Source organism: Drosophila serrata, unplaced genomic scaffold (assembly GCF_035046125.1).
Source record: "Drosophila serrata isolate PLE 108 unplaced genomic scaffold, ASM3504612v1 contig_184, whole genome shotgun sequence".
In the NCBI taxonomy this organism is placed as follows: domain Eukaryota; kingdom Metazoa; phylum Arthropoda; class Insecta; order Diptera; family Drosophilidae; genus Drosophila; species Drosophila serrata.
The window spans coordinates 9,412,737-9,434,578 of record NW_028257082.1 but is presented as its reverse complement, the minus strand read 5'-3'; the positions used below and the strand labels follow the sequence as shown (position 1 = coordinate 9,434,578).

Sequence of the window (21,842 nt, the reverse complement as noted above, 5' to 3'; positions counted from 1 at the left end):
TTAGAATTTAGTTAGATAATATTGGATCGAATCGGAAATTGATTATCACTAATCTAACGCCTTATCTTTTTTTGAAAAAGTCTGCAATTCTTTGAAATTGTATTTTTCAACCGGACATGGCAAGATCAACTCAGTTTTTGATGTTGATCAATAATATACATATATGATTTATGAGGTCGGAAATGACTTCTTCACAGCGTTACATGTTTCCGACTGAAATTCTAATACCCTGCAAGGCTATGAAGAATTTATGTAAGCTGAGCAAGTGTTCATTAGACTTTAAATATATTCTCAGCAAATTGTGCTGATAAGCGGCTGTAGTACATAATTCGCATTCTTGTGCTGATTAATTCAGTTATTTTCATTAGTCCATACGATGAAGATGTTCTTGTGGACGATTTTGATCTCCGTGCTCATGATTTATAGGAGCACTGGTCGAATGCTGGAGGAAAATTGCGGATCATCTTTAGTAAGATCAAAGGTAGTGAATGGCCAAAATGCTGAAAGGGAAGCGGCCTCTTGGATGGCAGCCATACGTAATACAGAACGTTTTATATGCGGCGGAACTGTGATCCACAGGAGTAAGTATTTAAAAAAATTCTTGTTTTATTTAAATAACAATTTGATTGTTTATGCAGACTTTGTGTTGACCGCAGCTCATTGTATTGAGGGTCAAAGCAACTTGTGAGTATGCTAAAAGCATTCTTTTTCTTTTAAACATGTATAATAACTACCCCCTTGGCAGATTCGTGATGTTGGGAGCATATAATAAATCGAACCCAGCTCAAGAGTACAGCGTTAGCCTGGCGGTGATCCATAATGGATTCAGCATCATTACCTTGCAAAACGATATTGGCCTGCTTAAAACATCACAGGATATTCAGTTTGGTTGTGAGTATTAACTTGTTGAGCACCACCCCTTGTTCTCTTATTTAGTTTCCTCTCCGCAGTTGATGTCTATCCGATCTGCATTATTCTGCATCCCATGATGAAGAGCAGAGTGGACAGCATGGAGACATTCGAGGGCTATGGTTGGGGAAATACAAAGAGGAACCAAAAAAGCGAACTCCTTCAGCAAATCACGCTACAACGCTATAATCGCAGTTGGTGCAACCGGTACCTTCGCAATAATCCACTCACCTCGAACCAGCTCTGTGCCGGATCGTGGAATGGAGATACGTGCCAGGGTGATTCCGGTGGTCCTCTGACAAAAAAGATCCCTATTAACGGACAAGAAATACAGGTACAGGTGGCGATTGTAAGCTTTGGCAAATTAATGTGCGATGGAGAGGGAATCTACACCGATGTCTCGAGCTATGCTAACTGGATTTTACGGACTGTTAGGGAACATCAGTATACCACTAATCCTTCGAACCCAGGACATTCTCCGAATCGTCCGCCCTCTGGATTTGCTATGAATACTCCTCCGTTCAGATACGCTAGCAATCCTCATTCGTTAGGATACCCCAGGAATCCTCCTTCGTCCGGATACGCCGCTACTCCTTCGATGCAACAAATTCCAACTTCCGAACGGTCAATGTATTTGTACGACGAATGCGGTAGCGACGATACATCAATCAACTTGCTGGTTAAAATCTTTGGAACAGAATTCGAGGGAAAAGGCGTGATGATCACAGACCGTATGTCATTGAAAACATATCAATGATAGCTTTATGATTATATTTTTATTATAATTTCCAGGCTATGTACTTACAAATGCGAAAGACTTGCCCTCAAATGCGGGCTCCTTGTAAGTTTGTGTGTTTTTAACGATTTTGTATAGACCGTAATATTTTTGTTTATAGGGAGGTCTTAATAATTGCACATAATTTTTTTGATGAATTGAGAGTCGAATCAATTATTAAGCATCCAGACATTTCAGGCCATTTTAACAATGATATAGCCTTGCTTAAGCTGACCAATCCGGTCTTGCTGTCAGGTAAGTTTTTCCACCTTTTCTTTAATAATTAATGACTACCACTAATGGAGATAACCCTTACAGGCAAAATGAAACCAATATGTATGCTCCTGAACCGTGGACACCGGCCTCAAACCACACGCCCTCCAATATTTACTATGTTCGACCACAAGATCTCTGGTGGCATTCCATTGGAGATTCATGCTGTCGATTCAAGTGAGTGTGCAACCAAAATCAATTATGAAATAAAACAGGATCAACTGTGCATCGAAGAGCCTAAAACGACGCAGAAATATGGCCGTACTGGCGACATATTGGGGATATCAGCACCATGTGAGGGCACGGACTGCAACATTCTATTCGGAATCGTGAGTTATTCATCAAATGGCCTTGTCATACTCACAAAGGTCATGAAATACACGAATTGGATTGCTAGCATAATAAGGAATGATTAAAGTCATAAAATTTAGGCATAAAGCAGCTACACCAGAAAACCAAGTCAAAACCCTTAGACACACAAATGGTTGCATTTGGCGTATATAATGTCCTTAAGTTTATTTATACGTACTTAATGCGAATATTTAATTTGATTAAATACAGTGACTATGTTTCTTTGCAAATTTAAAGTAAGACAATGCGAAAACATTTTGAATGCACGTACCTAATTGAAGTTGTGATTTGTGTTGCTGATTAATTTCTTTTTTGTTTTGTAGTCTATGCAAAATATTTACAATTCACTAAGTTGTTGAATCATGTGTTGTTGTGCGTTTTGTGGTGTAAAGCTGGCGCACCTGGAAAAAGTCACCGGGAAGGCCTTCGACACTGCATTCCCGAGCTGCTTTATGGCAAAATCGAAACTGAGGGGAGGGAAAAATGAAGAGCACAGAAGGAAGGAAAAGTGCATAGAGACGGGTATCAACTTTTAGAACTTGGAATAAAAAATATACACTTTTAGCTTAAAAGATATGGGTGATTATACGAAAGTATGAAAAAAATAAATTTATATATTATGTTTAACTGCTTTCCAAGTCAGAAATGAAGTCAAACTCGAGACGGACGGACAACGAACGGACGGAGTACAGATGATAGAACTTAAAATGAACTTTAAATAAACAGATTTTGTGCTTTAATGCTTTGGATCCTTGTTGTAATCCACGTAGACGCGCACAACCTCGCCGGAGTACTTGCGCTGCGAGGGCATAAAGTAGAAGTCGGGCGTATCGGAGCCGCCGTTCTGGCGCGGATCATCCCGCGACCGATCGTAGCCAGAGTCACGATCTCGATCCTGACGATGGCGACGCTCTTCTTCGCGCTCACGCTCTCGCTCCCTGTCGCGGCTGCCCTGCCTAGCGGCCCGCCTGTCGTGGGTATAATAGCCCGATGGCTGCATGCTGGCCGGACTCTGTTGGTAATGATGCGCCTGCCGGGGCAGCGAGTAAGCTCGCTCCGCGTACGAGCTGCGCGAGTAGGGTGCTCCTCCGGCGCTGCTCTCCTGGGTGACGGCGGCGGAACGTCCGTTGGAGCGACTGCCATTGCCGTTGCCGCTACCCTTGCCCTGGCCCTGGCCATTGGGACTCTCGTAATACATCTGGGACTTGCTTGTGGGCGAATGGGACATGGGCAGCGTGGTCTGTTGACTGCTGGTGGTGGACTGATGGCGATGACGGGCCTTCTCCTTGGTCGTTGTGCTGTTAGTCATGTGCTTCTCCTCTGTTTCGCCGTAGGGGTCAAAAGCGTAGTTCGTGTTCGAGGCAAACTCCTTCCAGGGTGAGTTCTGGATAAGTTTCTCCTGCAATCAAACAAGAGTTTTGGCATGAGATCAAGGCGAAATACCTTTTGGACTCTATTTTAAGGTGCGCTCAACCAGTCAGCATTTGGTGGGTGTGTCTTTAAAGTGTTCGGATTTCACCAAATACTATGCAGATCGATCATGTACTGTGTACAACTGCTCTGGAAATGTGTCTTGTGCCCGCGTTTAAGCCGAATCACTTTATATTCCTAACCAAGTTAAGATGCCAGGATAGTCCAGTCACAGTAAGAAGTCTATTAATAGTTGGGATAGAGTAAGGAAGGGTTGAAGAGCCCTACTCCCAGGGTTCGTATTGCCCAGTAGTATCGAGAGGGATTAGCATATAGCAAATGCTGACTGGCCAAGAGAACCCGATCACACAAATTAAACGAAAAATGCGAATATGGAATATGGAATTAGGACGCACTGGAAAAAGCATAGGAAGAGATTGTTAAAGAGACAGGCAGAGAGTAGAAAAGAAGAGGAGAAGAACAGGGATCACCGACAGAGTGGCGAGGTGGGTGAGTTTGCATTTATTATTTATTTTTTTGGTTTATTTTTTATGTTAGGTGACGAAGTGTTAATACAACAAACAGAAACCACAAGAAAATATAGAGTTTTGAATTACCCATTTAGTTATAGAATTTTGATAAACGTACGCGGCACACAGGCAGATACAGATACAGATTCAGATACAGTACATAATCAAGAGGTTTCCGGCAATATTAAACTAACTAAATGATGGCTTCAAAATTAAATTGTAAATGCGCCTAAGGCAGCTGTAGCTGTTGCTCGCGTTTCAGGTGGATCGGGCAGTGGGATTTTCTATATAGTAAGTATATCTGATCTATAGATCGCTAGAGGGCTGATAGTAGCGCTGGTGCTGTCGCTGTTGGTACATGCGCCACTCTTCGGGTATCACGTAAACCAGCTTTGAACGACACAGGGTAATATATAAGGGTTAAATTTATTAAGTAAGGAATGAAACAGGCCACGTCAGCACAGAGAAATAGTGATACTAATGCACATGTATAACAATTGAGATTAATTTTTCAGTTACTTGGGTTTTCTAAGAAATGATAATATAATTGTCACATTCAGATTAATGCTCTGAAGAAGCATGAGGAAGACGTTATCAGTACCATTTCCATGGAATTTCAGCAAAAATACCTATATTGATAAGTATTTTAATTGCAAACAATATTCTTTTCATGGTAGCAAATACCACTTTTGAGATTGTTATTGCATTTATTGTGATAAGAAAAAACAATATTGTAATACAATTCCTCTGTGCATGTCGACCTACTGTTGACCCACTAGATGCTGTAAGGAGCTTACTCACCTTGGTGTTCTTGCTCTTGCGCGACGTCTTCCAAATGGTGCAGAAGGCTTGGATCAGGGCGATGAGTACCAGAGCGGCAATCAGACCCAAAACGATGTATAGTCGCGTCTCGGAGAGATCGAAAAAGGAAAGGAGTGTCTCCTTGGCATTCGGTTCCGAGGAGCTCTTGTCTGCAAAAACAATTAACAATTGATAAGTTTAAAAGTGAGTAAGGAGTACTTTCATTACTCAAACTGAGACTTACATTCCAATGCCTCAAAGTCCAAATACTGTGGATCCACTGTCAGTGAACCTACACGACCGGTGGCAATCTGATCCTTCAGGGCTGACCTAATCGCATCGGCGTTCTTTTGAGCAGCTTCCTCGCCGGTTTTTTCCACCGCATTGCTCTCCAGGCTGTGCTTCTTCTCCACATCCGCCTTATCGAACATGGCCTGAACCTTGGCCACCATCGTACTGCCCTCTCTGGATATGGGTAAAAGTATAATTTCAAGATTTTTGAAGATATCTTTTGCTTTATACGTACTTTTCAAAGCCCAAAATCTCCGTCTTGTAATAACCCGCCAGAGAACTTAGAAAGCCATTAAAAGAGTCTGAAATGGTGGCTGCCAAATTGTTGAACTCCACGGTTCCGGGCTTGGGAGCTTCATAGGATTCGCCCAAGTTCATGAGTTTAACGCCCACAGTGTACACAAGACGACTGGGAGCCGGAGTGCTTGTTCCCACGAAAACGGCCTCCAATTCTGAGGTAAGAAATCAAAACATTTACATCTTACTCTTTATAGCATTCAGGTCACCTCTCACCTTTGCCACACGACTTGATGCAGACACGTTGCGAGGATACGCTAGGTACTTGCTCGTGCTTGCGTATCTTCTTGTTCACCACATTGAAGGCACCGCCTAAAACCGGGAAGAACAGGTACAGGCAGTGATCGTCCGTGAAGGACAGGTCCTGCTCATCGTTGCTAACCCGCTTGCGATTGAACTCGAGAATGGTCACGCCCTTTTCAATGCGACCAGATGCGTTGTATATGTCTTGTCGGTCATCCAGCTTTGGTGGAGCATAGCCCAGCACCCAGGTGTCCATAAGGAAGGGTCTGCCGTTGCGTTTATCCACCCAACCGATGATGGAGTCCGTCTGCGACATTCTCTGGTCATTGCTGAAGCCAATGCCGGTCCATGTCTCCGTGTTCGAAGTTTCGATGTGCCAACGCATCTCATCGCCCTTGCCGACCGTCTCCCAGCTGGCATAGTACTCGCAGGTGTGCTCCTGAGGAGAGCAATTCGACGGATATTTCCAGTGCCCATAGCAATCATTATCCAGGACATTGGTGCTTAAATCATTACGATCGGTGCTTGTGGATGCCTTGTCTTTCTCTATTGGTGAAGAAAGAAGAGTTCAGAATTGGGAAATACTAGATTTAAACCGATTTTTAACTCACCAAAGAAGTTAATCTGGGTAACTCCGCGCTGCATTTGGTGTCCATGGTACTTCAGTTCATCTGGCTGATAGAAATCCTTGACAGTTGAGGTCTCCGTCTCCAGTCCGGAGGCTGGGACATGCACATAGCTGCCCGGCTCCTGGCCCTTGGCCCAGATAACATGGGTCAGGGCATCATCCAGAGTGTGATCGGTGGGCTCATTCGCCACCAGTTTCTTCCGGAAGATAATAGTGGTTACACCATTCTCCTCGAAACCCGTGCCCAAGGCCAGATTGGATTTCCCACCGTAGAATTCATCGCTGCGCGGAGTTGAGCGATCACGGGTGTAGTAATCTCCTACCCGGCTGGCCAATCCGCGAGCTGATCCGATCACGATGTCCGTGCAGTCCATCGGGTTGAAGTCATGGCGTGGTGTGTACGCATTCAGACGGTACTTTGGCGTTTCTGTGAATAATTAAGGGTTTCATTAATAAATGGTATTGGCTTCTGGTATATGAGCCTCACCTGTGTCCGCTTCACGGCGCTGTCGATCTGATTTGGTGCTGACCCGGTATGAGACGCTGTGGGACACTGAGGTAACACCCTCCTGAGCGAAATTTCCGGCTACCCTCTTGGACTTGCTACTCTGCGCGTCTGGCTCGCTCTTCGGCTCCGGCTCCGGCTCGCTCTTGGGCTCGGGCTTACTTGTGGCTTCCGGTTCGCTCGTGGGTTCCGGTGTGCTGTTTGGCTCTGGTTCGCTCTTGGGTTCCGGTTCGCTCTTGGGTTCCGGCTCGCTCTTGGTTTCCGGTTCGGTCTTGGGTTCTGGTTCACTCTTGGGTTCCGGTTCACTCTTGGGCTCCGGCTCACTCTTCGGTTCAGGTTCGCTCTTGGGTTCCGGTTCGCTCTTGGGCTCTGGTTCACTCTTGGGCTCTGGTTCACTTTTAGGTTCCGGTTCGCTCTTGGGCTCCGGCTCACTCTTGGGCTCTGGCTCGCTCTTGGGCTCTGGTTCGCTCTTGGGCTCTGGTTCGCTCTTGGGTTCCGGTTCGCTCTTCGGTTCTGGAGCGGCCTTCAGCTCGGCTAAGCGCTTTGGCTCTGGCTCACTCTTAGGCTCTGGTTCGCTCTTGGGTTCCGGTTCGCTCTTGGGTTCCGGCTCACTCTTGGGTTCCGGTTCGCTCTTGGGTTCCGGCTCACTCTTGGGTTCCGGTTCGCTCTTGGGTTCCGGTTCAGTTTTGGGCTCTGGCTCACTCTTCGGTTCGGGTTCGCTCTTGGGTTCCGGTTCGCTTTTGGGTTCCGGCTCACTCTTGGGCTCCGGTTCGCTCTTGGGCTCCGGTTCGCTCTTGGGTTCCGGTGCCGAACTCTGCTCCACTGTAGTAGTCAAGTCTCCAATGTCCCTGACCAATGGGAAGTTCTTGCACTCCGGCGTCAGACCGCGCGGCCTCCAGCCCAAGCCCACCCAAGAGGTACCGTTGACCCTGAGCACCACCTCGATCTCCTTCTGCTCCTCGAGGAGTCGCCAGTAGATATGATAATCGGGCGAGAGCTCCTTTTTGGCGTACGAGGAGAGGTCGAGGTCGGTGGTCTTGTAGGGCGATCGCTTATTGCATCCAATTCCGAACCATCCAAAGTTGCAGTAGCACTGCCTCCGCGGCAGCGACGTTCCACCCAGATCCACGCACTTGCCCTGGACACCGCAGTCAGCGTCTGCAGAGCACTCGTCCTTGTACTGGCACTGCGGGCCATAGAAGTTCTTGTCGCACTTGCAGCGCGATGTGAAGTACTTGCCGTTGCCGGAGCAGGTCTCCTTAAAGTCCTTGCGCTTCTTGATGTCCACATCCGCGCAGGACCAGAAGCGATAGCTATTGGACCATTCGTCCGCCTGCCGGAGCAGCCGCAAAGTGCAGTTGAAGCACTCAAAGTCTCTGCTGATGCTCACTTGGTACGACTGCGCCCTATGAATGGAAAGAAAGGAGTTTTAGATTATTAGTTTTACAGAAAATATAGTATAGCAATGGATGATGGGGTTTTAAGTGAGAGTTGTTAACTTACGTGACATCTGTTCGCACAAATTCGGAATTATTCACATGGGGCGTGAGGTCCAAAACAGGCCGATCAAGGGCATCCAATAGTTGCAACCGAAAGCCGCCCTGGAAAAGTTACGATTATGATTATGGTTATGGTTGATCCGAAACAATGACTGAGAACTTGTGACACGATGTCGTGCATCCACAAACATGGGAATCTCCGATCTCGAATCTTGGATCTTGGATCTCGGGGCCTGACTTTGACTCCGTGCATGTGAGGCAATCGCTCGAGAATGGCATGGATATACCCTAAGATTCTCGACTAATTAGCCCCCTAGGCGATAAGAAACACAAAGGGGCGTGTTGTGCTCCCATTGCATCAGCATAGAGATTTGATCCAATCCACTTACCTTGTGTGGATAGGCCAAATGCCAGGTGACGTTGAACGGCATGCCGGAGAGCAGCGTGGTGCGTATGGAGCCTGCAATGGAGAATGGAGTGGAGAAAATTAGAGCGTGATCAGTGAGCCGGTGATTACGTGTGACAGTCACCGTCGAGGGCCATCTATTTGCCCATCTCTAGCCGCATAATTAAATCCACTCCCCCTTGCAGTTGGACTGGTTCTGCATTGCAAGTCAACGAGTGCACCTGCATCATAACCCCTCCTACCTCTCCCAGAAAATTGCACATGACAACGGAGGAGCTGGGATCCAACAGATAAATGTATACATATGTATATGCCTACCGGTGCCAAGACCCAGCCCCAACATTTCTGGTGAACCTGCCCAGGCAAATTTCATACCCGTCTGTTGCATAAGATCAATGCGGTAATCTTCGCTGAATGCCGAAGCTGACCAGCTGTGAAAAACTTACAACCTGAATGGGCTCAATGGTTGGAGGGACAGAGTGTGGCAGACGCAGGTGCACGGAAAACAATTTCCCAATGTACAAGAGGAAATTGTTATGAGGGCTTATTGTAAACACAACCATCTATATTTCCACAGATTATATAGCTAAATTGAGATGAGAATTCAATGATATTTTAAGACCTGGGTTTGTATGTTTCCTGGGTTTGTATTGTTATGAATTTCAAAACAGTTCATTGAAAAAATTGGTACACTTTCCGAACCACTGAACCTTAAAACCCCAGGAGAATTATGCGGTTTTGTGGATAAAACTGAGTTAGTTTCTCTCACTGTGATGTTAGAGCTGGTGAAGAACGGCAGTGGCTATCAATGCCCAGCTCGCACATCGTTGGCAGCCAATAGTCGCCGAACGAGTCGCTAATTGAGGCCATTAAACGTTTATAGCGATCTCCGAAAGCGAAAGGAGGAGTGTCACTTTCCCGATGTCTCCGCGCACTTGTCTTGGGCAAATAAGGAAGCTGAAAATTATGATTACTGCTGCTGTGGCTGCCGCTGGCACGAGATCGCACCACAGTTAGCCAAAGTCTGGGAACAACATACTATATATACAATATGTATAAAAACCAGTGACCATTGGCCACTTGAATCACTCGATGGCCGCTCAATGGTCGTCGTGCAGCAGCCAGTTGGTCATCCCAATATGGTCATGAACTGACAGTCTAAGCGATGGACATGACGCCAAGTTGTTTTGGATACACCACCACCAATGGGGTATATCATTCAATCGATGGAGCAGCTCTTAAAGTGGAATCTCTACCGCTGGCAGGGTATTCTGCGGTCAGAGATACTACTACTTCAACTCTTTGGTTAAATGCCGCTGCAGCTGCAATGTCCATTTGTGGGTCACCGGCTACTCGGGAGTTCTTTTGTGCGGAAAACTCTTGATTTCTATTGCGCAACCATTGCAGAATCGGTGGTGGCTTCGCTCAGCTGGAAATGAACAGAGCTTCCCCCTGTCGGTTCCCTGGCTTTCTGGGCCACTGGAAAATGCAAATCAGATTGAATCAAATCGAATGCGGATCAGGGCATTCTTAACATTTCATTGCACCTGACAGCCCCACAAAAACGAGACACACACAGAGACCTCACACAGCTATGCCTTTGGCTTCCCATGGCTTTGTTTTGACTCGAGAGCAAAAAAAGCCGCCAAACCAGATCGAGAAATGGGTTAAGCGACTATCGGTGGATAAATCAAGTGTTCCCATTAATAAATCGAATTTTACCCATACAAATTATGCGGCCCGAAAAGGGGCGGCACCTGTGTATCCGAATCTGAATCGCATCTGAATCCATGCACCAAATCAGCAGGTGTTTTCTCGGTCGAGTATTTCACTTGGCTTTACATTTTTCACGTTTCTCATGGTGTCCGGTCGGCCGATCGGTTCGGAATTGTCTGGTTTTATATTTTATGCGCCGTTTTTTTGTTTTTGTTCGTGTTTAGCTGCTCCACTCCGTCATATTTCCCATGAGCGAGCAAAACCCGCGAAAGTTGTTCACCTTTGCGTTTTGTTTTTGGAGGCTGCTGTAATTTGTACCTGTATCTGTGCCGCCGGTGGTTGAGCTTGAACTCACCGGCATCGTCTGGCCATTTCGAAAGTCCGTTCCGATCCCGCTCGACTCAGCTCTTCTCTGCCAGATTCAAATCGGGGTTGGGGGCCGCCTCTTCGGCGGCAAAGATGCGCGTGAAATCGGTTTATAATTGATTGGAAACCTAACTAATTTGATCGTAAGTTGAATTCCATAGATCGAGGCAGGGAGGAGCTCAACCAAAAAATGTGTTGATTGAATTTGGATCCCGAGGTTACCCAAAGGCGGTGGAATTTCAAAGAAGCCATCTTCTTTCTTCTATTTCTTAGCCATGAAATACCAAAAATACTTTGTAGGAATTTTAATTAATTAAGATTATTTAAGTAATTTATGTAAAAGGAAAGAAAAACTCTATTACTTAGGTATTTTAGACTAATCCTTTGTCAGAATCTCCGCTATTAAAAACTGTAGGAAAATGGGGAAAACACATCACTTTGGACATGGCTGAAAGACCCTGGGCAGACACTCTCTTAATGGATGGCATTACATCATCCTCGGTTCTCCTCCAATCTCTCCCCTGAAACCCCCTTTGGGCAATTTACTTGTTGATAGAAGAATGTTCGCTTGCATGCATTCTAATTGCACGAGCCACCCAACTAAACAACAGAATATAAAGGAAAAAAACGGTAGCCAAATATAGTAGACGACGCCTCTCACGTAGCCGTAAACAAAGACTTCCGCAATACTTGCAATGCACTTGAAAAAAAACTTTACTCTTACTTTAAGCTGATATTTACTATTACTTGAATTCACAACCATAAACATTGGACTTTACTTTATTGTCTGTCTGTACAGACACTACATACGAATATTTATTATTTAAAGAAAAGAGTTAGTTAGTTTATTTTGTGCAATATTTTGTTATTTTTTAAATAAATGAACTGCATTTTCTATGTACAGACTGACAGAGAGAGTTGACAAATACACTTCCCGGCCGGCGGTCTAACGAAGCGTTGCACATGCGCCGTGGAGGGCAATAAATTTCAGCATTTCATGCCGACAAGACATAGGGAGCAAGGTGAGTAACGAAGGGGGAGGCCAGCATAAGTAACGTGCCATAAAATTAATTTCGCTTTGGCAACCCTACAGTCCGCCACAAGTTGCAAGTTGCAAGTTGCCACCGTTCGACACTGGGGCTGTGCCTGCCATTGCCGCAAATTAACCTGACCAAGTGGTTAACATCTTGCCAGCTTTGGCAGCTCTCGATATTTGCCAGACTTTGGTGGTGGTGCACAGAGGGAAATTATTAAAACTAAAACTACTAAATACCATCTTAAAGATATCTTCAGTATAGTTTCTTTAAATTTATTACGTTCATTCTACTTTTCCCTCAGTGTGCTGCATTTGCATTCCCTCCTAACCTGTTGTTGTTGCTACTGGCCCCGGCTGCTGTGGTCAAGGAGTTTCGCTTAAGTTAATTGCTCGTGACGTTGTCTTGGCCAGCCGCCCCCTAGGGGGCCTCCAACTGAACGAACCAAAACCCAACCCAGTCCAAGTCCATTCCTTGCCAGGCTAGGCCAGACCAATCCAATCCAAGCCAAGCCAATCCATGCCAATCCAATCCGATCCGATCCACTGCTCCACACTTCGCTCCAACAGTAGCTTTTGTGCAGCCTGGCTCTGGTATTTATGGCTGGGATGCAGATACATTTCCATAGCGTCATGTGCATATTCTGTGCTGGATATTTATGCATTCCCCGACTGCATTACGTATACGTAGCGTGGTCCGTGTGCGCAAGCGGCTTAAATGTCATTTGTGGCCCGGCGCTCTCATTGATATTCTAAATGGCTCACATAAAGCGACATTTTTGCTTGCAGGATTTGCCATGGGGATCTTGGATTGAAATATGAGTTTGGCTAACCAGTGTGTTACCCCGGTGATAAATGACTCTGACTTTGCTTTTGTCGCGATGATAAATCTTTGGTTATTGATATTGAATGTTGCTCAAGTTGCTATTGCGGCTGACTAATTGACATTTGCATTGAGCCTCTGATTGCTCTTCTAATTATCGAAACCGATGTTTTGTCAACCCCACAAATGGATTGCCCAACCGGCTGGCATCTGGCATCTCTTGACGCTCGACTGGTGACACAAGAGGCGACCACAACTTGACCTCCATTCCAGTGTGCTCAACAGACAATTACAAGTCGCGACTTTGTGGCCATAACCAAAAAACAAAAAAAAATCCAGCGACACGAAAACAAAGCCAAATCAAAACAAATCGTGTGCAGCAGACACAGCGACAAGAGTCTAGAGTTGGAAAGAGTGTCAAACACGAACAAATTGAGATGGATTAGAGGAGGAACTCGAGGTTGGGGCAGCCACAATGCAAACAAGCTGCAAGATGCTGTGCAGAGGTCAGCAGTCACTCAACCCAATGCCCCATCCTCTGTCCCAGTGAACCACTTGCAGTGGATAGAAAGGGCAGCCGCATCGCAGCAGCCACAAAACACATTTAGCTGTCACTGTCCGATGCAGATAGAGATGCATCTCAGCTCACCCGCAGATACAGACAGAGGAGGGGATAAAGGAAAGGGTTTTCCACATTTTGTTTTGAATACTTGAAGGAATGAAATATTGAAATTGCTGGCTGTTTTCCCATCTTAGTTTATCATTTATTTGTTATGTCTCTAAATTCCCCTAGAAACACCATCTTCTTTTTATTAATTTCCATCACGTCCCTGGATAAAGTTGTTAACATTTTCATCATGCCGTAATCTCGCATGGTGGCCAGGAATATATCGCTTTTGCCGCCCGATCTCCGCCCGCCAATCAACACGCTCTGCCCCCCGGGGCAACTTCTGTGTGCCGTAATGCACAAGTGAAAGTTTTTTCACTTGCAGCATGTTGCATTCCACTTTGCCTCTCGTCGGCGCATACATCATCATCGAGGCGACCAGTGAGCCGCTGCAGCAGAAATACACTCCAAAAAGTATAATTTAAAATAACTCTAGAAACGATATCGAAACCTTTAAATATCAAAGAACAACTAAAAATTAAACAAATAATTTTTGAATAAAAATATAAAACTCTCTTTAAATATGAAAAATATAAAACAAGGAAAGAAACTAACTGCTGGAAGCCGAAGTTTATATACCCTTGCAGTTTTTTTGCTCATAACTAAGCTAAAAATATTCGCATTCTGGGAATTGATGTTTATGGATTTATATGTACATTTTTTTCGACAAATCCAAGTTTATAAAACTCGAGAGTTTTTTCTATGTTAGTTAATATTATGTTAATACATCTGCACACATTATATTAAATAAAAAATTACAATTTTGACAGTTTTTGAAAATTTTAACGATGTAACCCCTTATAAAATTTAAAAAAAAAATTAAACATTTGTTTTTCTTCAAAATATGTCTAGATCGACTCGGCTGTTGACGCTGATCAATTATATTTATAATTTATAGGGTCGGAAATGACTCCTTCACGCTTTAACAAGCTTCGGACTAAACTAGTAATACCCTTTGGAAGGCTTTAACAAATATTTTTATTAAGTAAAAGAAACGCTATATTTTTTAGAGTGCATCACCTCTGTTGCAGTGGCAACTTGCTTGGCCAACTCAATACGCGTTTGGCAGGCTGCGGCAAAAGCAGTCATGCCCCAAAATGGGTTAAACGTGCCACCGGCCAGGCTGCGCTCCACGTTGCGTATACGCAATGTGTTCGCATATGAGTGTGTGTATATATATATAATTAACAAGGCAAAGGCAAAACAATGCGAAATGAAACTGCAAACGAAATTGAAATTGAAAATGAAAAGAAATAAAAATATGGGCAAAAGTGCCGCGCACAAAAATGTCGCTCAACGGGTTGTACACACACATTATTCGATACTTTAAAGGCATATACTATAAACTTATATCGATGAAAATTGATTTGGCATTTTGATGCGGCACACGTGTGCGATCAGGTAACGAGTTACCAGTTGCCTGTTGCCAATTACCAACCATCTCAAGGCAATCGTTGCCTATAATTGATATGCAAACAGTATCGATGGGACTGGAGAAAAAAACCCTTGTAAGCTCCCCCATCCAAAATCAAATGTCAAAATATTTTCGAGAGCCGCCGGAAAGGTGTGATTTTAATTTATTTTCGAAAGTGCATTTTAACCCGAAGAGCCACCAAAGTGAATATCATAATCATAATACTCATAGTTTCGGTGACCCAATTTTTTATTTTATTTTGTTTTTTCTTTTCGATTGGGATCCACTCGCATTCATTTTGTTGTTATTTTTATATTTTTTAATGTATGTACACACGCACACCTGCCGGCGAGCAAGTGAATGGCGGCTCGCTCGCGATATGCAAATTAATTGGTAACACTTTTCAGCCACAGCAACAACAAACATTAAGCAAGATGTGCCACACATAATAACAATAACAACGAGGCATAAGCATAAGCATATGCATATTATGCAAGCGAGTGCAAAAGCAAAAGTTTTCCAGCTGCACAGTGCACGTCTTAAAATTATGAATACATTTAGCCACAGCATTGCATGTGCGTTTCATTGCTGTAAAGCCATTAGCAGGCACTCGTGAATGACACAAATCGATCGAATTTCCATGGTTTCAAGGTTTCTATTCATTATTTACAGATACAGTGGAAGTGGATTGGGTTTAGTTGAAATTATTAAAGACTAGAAAGGTTATTTCTTGTTTTTGAAAAATACAAATTTCATAAAATTTCTTAATAACTTCCCTAACTTGTAATCATACTTCGAATTTTAAGCACGGAAAGAACTTTGAGTTTAATTAGCTTCTGAATTCTTTAACAATAATTCTTTTATTAAGTGTAGTTTGGTATCTCAATTTTCAAGTAGCACATCAGGGAATGAATTATTTAATATTTATCTGAAATCTCTGCTTTCGAAACGCACTGTACCTTGGCCAGTGCATGTGTGAATTGAACGTGCTTTAGCAATTACAGGCGGGCAAACAAAGCGCACATAACTAGCCAAACCATTATAATAAGCCATAATATTATAATCGAAGCGTGCCATGGCAGAGGAGCTGAATAAACCAACTTTAAGTTGGCCAACAATTGGCAATTGGGAAATGCATTTCCACTGGAGCTGGGCCAACTATTTGCTCCTGTTCCAGCAGCTGCACTTCCCACGAATGGCATTAAAAGGAAAACTGTGTCAGTGATAGGGAAATGTTTTTATACACAACAAAAAAATCTATAAAATATATGTATGTATTTAAATTATATTTAATTAAGGTTTAAATAAAGAAACACTGAATGAATGAAGACAAAATTCCCAAGTCTCCAAAGAAAATCAAATAACAACAACTTTAATTTAATTACCACCTTGTGGGATATTTTTAAAAATGTGCTAAACTTAAAATCATGATTTTTTCGTTTTTTTTAAAGGAATTTGTGTATTATTGTCTAAGGAAATTATCAAGTTATTAAAGTAAGAAAATAAACCAAATACCAATGCTTGAAATTAATACAAAATATCTTCTGACTATTGTAAAACATTGAAAGAAATATTTCACATTAGTTTACAATTAAATTAAATTTACAATCCCATCAAAAACTCTCCTTCTACGTATTCTCTTTAAATTTCTGTCTGTGCAAATATTTCCCCTAAAATCGAGGTCAATCTCTAACTAACCAGATTCCCAGAGACAGAAATACAAGAAGCACTCACCTTTGGGCATGCCACATGGCGCCTTCGTTCGCGAGTTGTCCAGAAAGTCCAGATCGTATTTGCGGGCAGGTGGATAGGTGAGGGCCACGTGGGCCTCCGTTCCAAAGTTTCCGAGGGAGCAGCACCAGACGGCAACCAGCAGCAGCAGGGAGCTCGAAGCGAATCCAAATCCGAAGCCATATCGGAATGGCGAATGTCTTGTATTATTTATAGACATTTTGTACGTTTATAATTTATTTCTTTACAATTTCTGGCGATTGTCGGGGAGTTTCTTTTCGCATTAGCACCGCGTATCGTATCTATTCAAAGGCCTCCTCCTCTCTTTTGTTCAATTGATTTTAACGGGGATTTTGGCGGTGTTTTTTGTTGGAAATTATATAATTAATTTCGTTACAACAAATTGGCCGCACATTGCTGAAAGAAGGTAATTTATAGAAACATTTATTAGGCGAGAATTGCATAATTTTTTTTCGGGTGATGGTAGGTGGTGAATATCTGGCAGATGGATCTGTGAAAATGATTTATTGCATTGGCCAAACAATGACAAGGAAATTTCCCACTCTACCATTAGTAGAGTTTCTTTTGCAGCTGAAAATTTTTTCAAAAAGTGTCGAAAGATTCGTTTCTCTTTTATAATTTTAGTTATTTTTCTCTTGCGGATTTTCATCAGTGTGACAGGCAGATACCATACTTCGATGACTATCCTCCAAGCTGCTGAGCTGCGTGTGAAGCGCGGTTCAATGCTCGATCGGGAATTACTATATGGTATGTATATATGTAAATCCACGAGTGTCTATACAACGCCTTCGCAGAGTGAAATCGAAGGTCTTGCCGCGTTCAACAAACTAATCAAAGCCAATGACAGCTGCCCCCTCTCGACTTCTAAGCAGCTAAAACTTCAACTTTTGAGATACTTAGATACACAGAACCAAAAATGATGTATTTTTAAAGCCTATAAATACATTTTAGAGCTGTCAGATCAAGGAAATATACATATTTCTATTCTTATCATTATATCGAAATGAATCAGAAAAAGCAATTAAGGAAGCTTACTTTGATTACCCTCATTACTTATATCATAACTTTTTCTCCCTCTGTACTTGAGCACTTAGACCAAAGTCCAAACAACAACAAAAAAATACTTGTCTAATAAAACGACATAAATCAGAGGGTAGCCAAGCTACCTGCTCTTGGATTTTTCATAGCCCCCGGAGACTAAGTTTAAATGACAACAAATGGCGTTGAAATGGGCGTAAAAATGTGGCCCGAAAGCGACCGAATTGTTTTGATATGGAAAATGGTGCCACACAGTTTTGACTAGCAAATTGCATGCTGCATGAAATCTATGTTTTCTTGCCCCAAAGATAAATCAACGACAATTGGTGTTAGTTGGTTGATTGGCGAAAATCTCGAGAATGGGAACGGCCACTCCACTGCTCCACTTCTCCCAGTGACATCTCACTACGGTCGAGATCGTGGTCGAGTCGCGGTAATCACCGAGTCATTGTCCAATGCCAGACCCCCAGAAATAACTAGATTTATATATATATAAGATATATATAAACATTTTTATAAGCCATAACGGTGGCACCAACGACTTCCGAGGCAGCTGCTGCTGCTGCTTTGGGTGACCGCCTCGTTTGGTTTTGATTACTCCGTCGCCGTCGCTGACCAGCAACTGTCTGGCATTGGGAGCAGAGCAACAGTAGCAACAATGGTAACAACATCAGCAACATCGACTGTGACGACCACATGGCTTGACATTGAAGTCGCCATCGCCATCGCCATCGCCATAGCCAAAGCCAAAGCTAAAACCGAAGCAAAACAAAATCGAAAAGCATGTAAAAAATGTTAATTAAGACGAGGCAAAAAGCACACACAAATGAAGTGGCATAAAACAAGTATCTGGAGCAGTCTCCGTGAACTGGGTTAGAACCACCTATAACTTGAAAATTGGTTACTTTTTACCAACAAGTTGATACAACAAATAAGTTGATTTGGAGTTTGGATACAGCCAAAGATTATATTTAAATTAGTCGAAAGAAATAAAGCTTTTACATTAATTTTATTCATTGATTCAAAAAGAAAAGAAAGAGAAATTTCTAAACTAAATTCTTTCAGTTTCCAAACAAACTTGTTCAAGTTTCCATAAGTTTTTTAAAGCATCTTAAAGATACTTAAGATTTTCATCTTAAAATTAACTTCAACTACACTTGTAAAAATAAGTCGTAATATCCAACTGAAAGTGATCCCATTTTATGTGCAATCAAAAAGCCCACATTTGGTGGGCGAAAAACAAGGCAAAGTAAACTAATGGTGCTCAGCTGGAGACGCAACTGGGAAACTGCGGGCTCTGGAGACCATTCTTCGAATAAGCCAACTGTCTATTCAGTCTACTACAGTCTTAGCCATCATGAGTTGGCCAAACCGAATGAGCGGTTCATTACCCAACTGACTAAGGGAAAATAGTTTAGAGACAGCTTTAGAGCCAGGCGGCTTAGGAGCTTAGGAGACAGCTAAGAGAGCCGGTGCTCAGGTGAGCAATTACTTTAATTGAATTGACTCTCGAGTGCTTTGCATTTCAACTAATTAGAACCGAGATGTAATTAACCAACTGACAGAGAGCCAAAGCGAAACCGTTTCAGATGCGATTCACACGCAATTAAATTAAAGTCCTCCAACTTGATTCGAGCTGGCTGAAAAGAACACTTGACTCGGTTCCTACGACATATCGATTATAGCTGCGGACATAAACATTTGGCCACGCTCATACTCATGTTCGATTCACGCTGCGGACTGGACTGGGAGTCGAGTGGAGGAGTGGAGTGGAGTCGACTCGAGAGTGGAGGGAAAAAATGCAGTCCAACTGGTTACGAAATATTCGAAAAGCTCATTCATGTTGGGCCTCAGATACGACGATTTTCAAAATACGCGACGACAACGATGGCGACTTCTTTGTGTGAGTGGAGATACTCTGGGCACCGGATAACCGGTTAGTGGTTCCAAAACAAAAATATATATAGTCAACTATTAATGGATCGGCGATAGATCGATAAAGCGGCAGCGGAGCAAGTGTATCTCGCCTCTGGCCGCTCCCAAAAAGCCCCCGAAATTAGAGCCAAATTCATAGGAACAGGCGCTGGCATACTCTTGACCAAAAAGAAATACTTGTACTTTGCTGGAATTATGCGCGCGCGCTCCATTTTCGGTCCAACCAAATTAGAGAATAACATGGCAGCCACCAAAAAGCACGGCAAGATAAGTACAAAATTGTTAAGTAAAAGAGCTGAAATTGATTTTAAATGGATGCGAGTTGACCATTGGCGATTGTGTAACCTTTTAGCGGCTAAAAGAGAGAGAGGGGGGAAATTGCAGAGAGCTTTGGGAGACTTTAACAAATTGAAAACAAATCCTTAATAAATAAATAAATTGCAATTTCTTCCTGCTAAATAATGGGAAATCTGTAATCTTTTAGTGATTTAGCTCAGCTAAAGAGGAGCAAGAAAATTATAGAGATAAAGCAAGACTAAGTATGAGGGAAAAATGGAAGAAAAACAATAAAGTTAAATGATCTATCAGTAAAATTACTTAACTCAGAAGTTATATAAAGATGAACAAGACCTTAATTATAAGATATTATTTCCATTTAATTATAAGTAAAGATGTAAGTGAAGCCATTAATCGTAATCGGAAACCAATTTAGTTTAATTAGTTGACGAGAAAACATTTTTATAGCCAATTAACCTTAAAAAGGTTTTCGTAAATGTATCTTTGAACTAGTTTCATGTACGAATATTTCCAGAGTTTCAATTAACTTAAGTTTTCAACAAATTCAATTAAAAAAGCCATTTGTTTTCTATTTAAATAGGGGCTCAGCAGGACTAACACAAATGAGGGCTTAGTTACAAACATATTCTTAAAATTTAAGAAATATTTGCCATTCTTATTGTTCAATAAAAAAGAAAATCATATAGAAATTGATTAGCAGTTAGCACGGCACACTAACTTTCTAATCGGGCCTTTTTGATGGACTTTTACGTCGCACCACCCGGCGTATGGGTGATGTGTGGCTTTTGGCCAGAGGCTGTTAACGGTCCATACCAATGGCCACTTGATTCGAGTCAAGCACACACAGATCTGAATGCTGTGTGAGTTGTGTGGTGCGAAAATCATCTCGTCATGATGGTTATACGAGTGCTGCCGCTGCTGCTGTTTATGCCGTTCAACTTAAACATTTCGTTCGGATTTCTATTTGCGCAAAATTTCTCAACTCTAATGTCACGCACCACGAATCCGCCACCGAACTTGGAGCCGGGGAGTTGCCATCGTCGTCGTCGATAATATGTGATTGACAAACATGTGTGCCAAGTTGGCTCATTACAATTACCACCACGGTGCACAGAGGAAAAAGAAATTCGTTAAGTGCGGGATATTGAAACCTATTTTAATAGGGAACTAACAGGGATAAGAGGGTCTGTTGTAAGCCGTAAATGTGTTGTAATGGGGACTTCCTGTACAAAAGAATAGCAATGCGATTGAAATTTGTATTGTTTATAGTTTAAAATATTTATAAAAATTGCTTTCCAAACTTAACTTTTTAAATTTGATCCATTTTCCTATCATTTCCAACCCATTTATTTAAAATTAATTCCTCTGATTCTGTCTGACAAAAGGAGACTGGAAATAGTGACTGTTAAAAGACAGCTCCCGCCTGTGGCTAGTGCTAATGATTGTTAATCAATTCCATTGGTGGAGTCCACATAGCGATGACATCTTCGGTTCGCAGTGAAAGTTGTCCCCGGTCCGTTGAGCCCAAGTGTTTTTCATCGATTTGTGTTTATTTTCTATTTCACCTTCGATTTCGACTCGGAATGCAACTGAGGAAAAGTAAACAGACCGTCACTTTCGATGGTTTTCTATCAATTATGAAAATTGAGCTATCACTGAGTTGACAAATTATTCCATATTTGGAAGTATCTCTTACTCTAGCCCCCACACTTCCGATCTGTACTAATTTCCGATTTTGATTAGCATAATGGCAGCGTGTAAGCCCGTCGAACTGGTGCAGCCAGTTTGAGCTTCGCTTTCGGCATAAGTATGTATGTATTTCTGAAATTAATTTAATTCGATGCTGCCCGACTTTCTGCTGCTGACTTTCACAAGAACGAGCT

At 42.7% G+C, this 21,842-nt stretch overlaps 3 protein-coding genes across 4 annotated transcripts in view; 2 read left to right on the top strand and 1 right to left on the bottom strand.

The window, feature by feature from the left end:
* The first annotated feature begins 376 nt into the window (after nt 1-376).
* Nucleotides 377-1,365, top strand: LOC110181117 (clotting factor G beta subunit). The gene is made up of 5 exons (XM_020948792.2): nt 377-581; nt 639-684; nt 746-891; nt 951-1,258; nt 1,345-1,365. The coding sequence occupies exons 1-5, from the start codon at nt 377-379 to the stop codon at nt 1,363-1,365; spliced, it is 726 nt and encodes a 241-aa protein (XP_020804451.1).
* On the top strand, nt 1,279-2,544 carry LOC147644426 (granzyme M). Its single transcript, XM_086829072.1, has 4 exons — nt 1,279-1,640; nt 1,702-1,750; nt 1,806-1,939; nt 2,003-2,544. Exons 1-4 carry the CDS (start codon nt 1,415-1,417, stop codon nt 2,371-2,373), a joined length of 780 nt encoding a protein of 259 aa, XP_086685198.1. The 5' UTR covers nt 1,279-1,414; the 3' UTR covers nt 2,374-2,544.
* Nucleotides 2,448-21,842, bottom strand: part of nahoda (DOMON-like domain-containing protein nahoda) — a 24,921-nt gene continuing 5,526 nt past the window's right edge. The window contains exons 2-12 of one of the 2 annotated variants that reach the window (XR_002320037.2): nt 16,672-17,085; nt 8,902-8,972; nt 8,517-8,614; nt 6,996-8,419; nt 6,492-6,935; nt 5,854-6,426; nt 5,576-5,792; nt 5,294-5,514; nt 5,050-5,219; nt 4,336-4,638; nt 2,448-3,707 (exon numbers count right to left, since the gene is read on the bottom strand). Coding sequence is in view for 1 of the 2 variants with exons in the window: in XM_020962567.2 (XP_020818226.2) it covers nt 3,045-3,707; nt 5,050-5,219; nt 5,294-5,514; nt 5,576-5,792; nt 5,854-6,426; nt 6,492-6,935; nt 6,996-8,419; nt 8,517-8,614; nt 8,902-8,972; nt 16,672-16,888 (4,098 nt within the window). In the remaining variant the exon portion in view is untranslated. The remainder of the gene's footprint in view (nt 3,708-4,335; nt 4,639-5,049; nt 5,220-5,293; nt 5,515-5,575; nt 5,793-5,853; nt 6,427-6,491; nt 6,936-6,995; nt 8,420-8,516; nt 8,615-8,901; nt 8,973-16,671; nt 17,086-21,842) is intronic. The other variant, XM_020962567.2, reaches the window with a different exon arrangement.

Excerpts from the sequence above, each read along its gene's own strand:
- LOC147644426 (XM_086829072.1), top strand. The coding sequence starts at position 1,415 with ATGAATACTCCTCCGTTCAGATACGCTAGCAATCCTCATTCGTTAGGA. Across the intron at positions 1,641-1,701 it reads AGGCGTGATGATCACAGACC|GCTATGTACTTACAAATGCG; the intron begins GTATGTCATTGA and ends TATAATTTCCAG. Across the intron at positions 1,940-2,002 it reads CAATCCGGTCTTGCTGTCAG|GCAAAATGAAACCAATATGT; the intron begins GTAAGTTTTTCC and ends TAACCCTTACAG.
- LOC110181117 (XM_020948792.2), top strand. The coding sequence starts at position 377 with ATGAAGATGTTCTTGTGGACGATTTTGATCTCCGTGCTCATGATTTAT. Across the intron at positions 685-745 it reads ATTGAGGGTCAAAGCAACTT|ATTCGTGATGTTGGGAGCAT; the intron begins GTGAGTATGCTA and ends CCCCCTTGGCAG. Across the intron at positions 1,259-1,344 it reads TACAGGTACAGGTGGCGATT|GGAACATCAGTATACCACTA; the intron begins GTAAGCTTTGGC and ends ACGGACTGTTAG.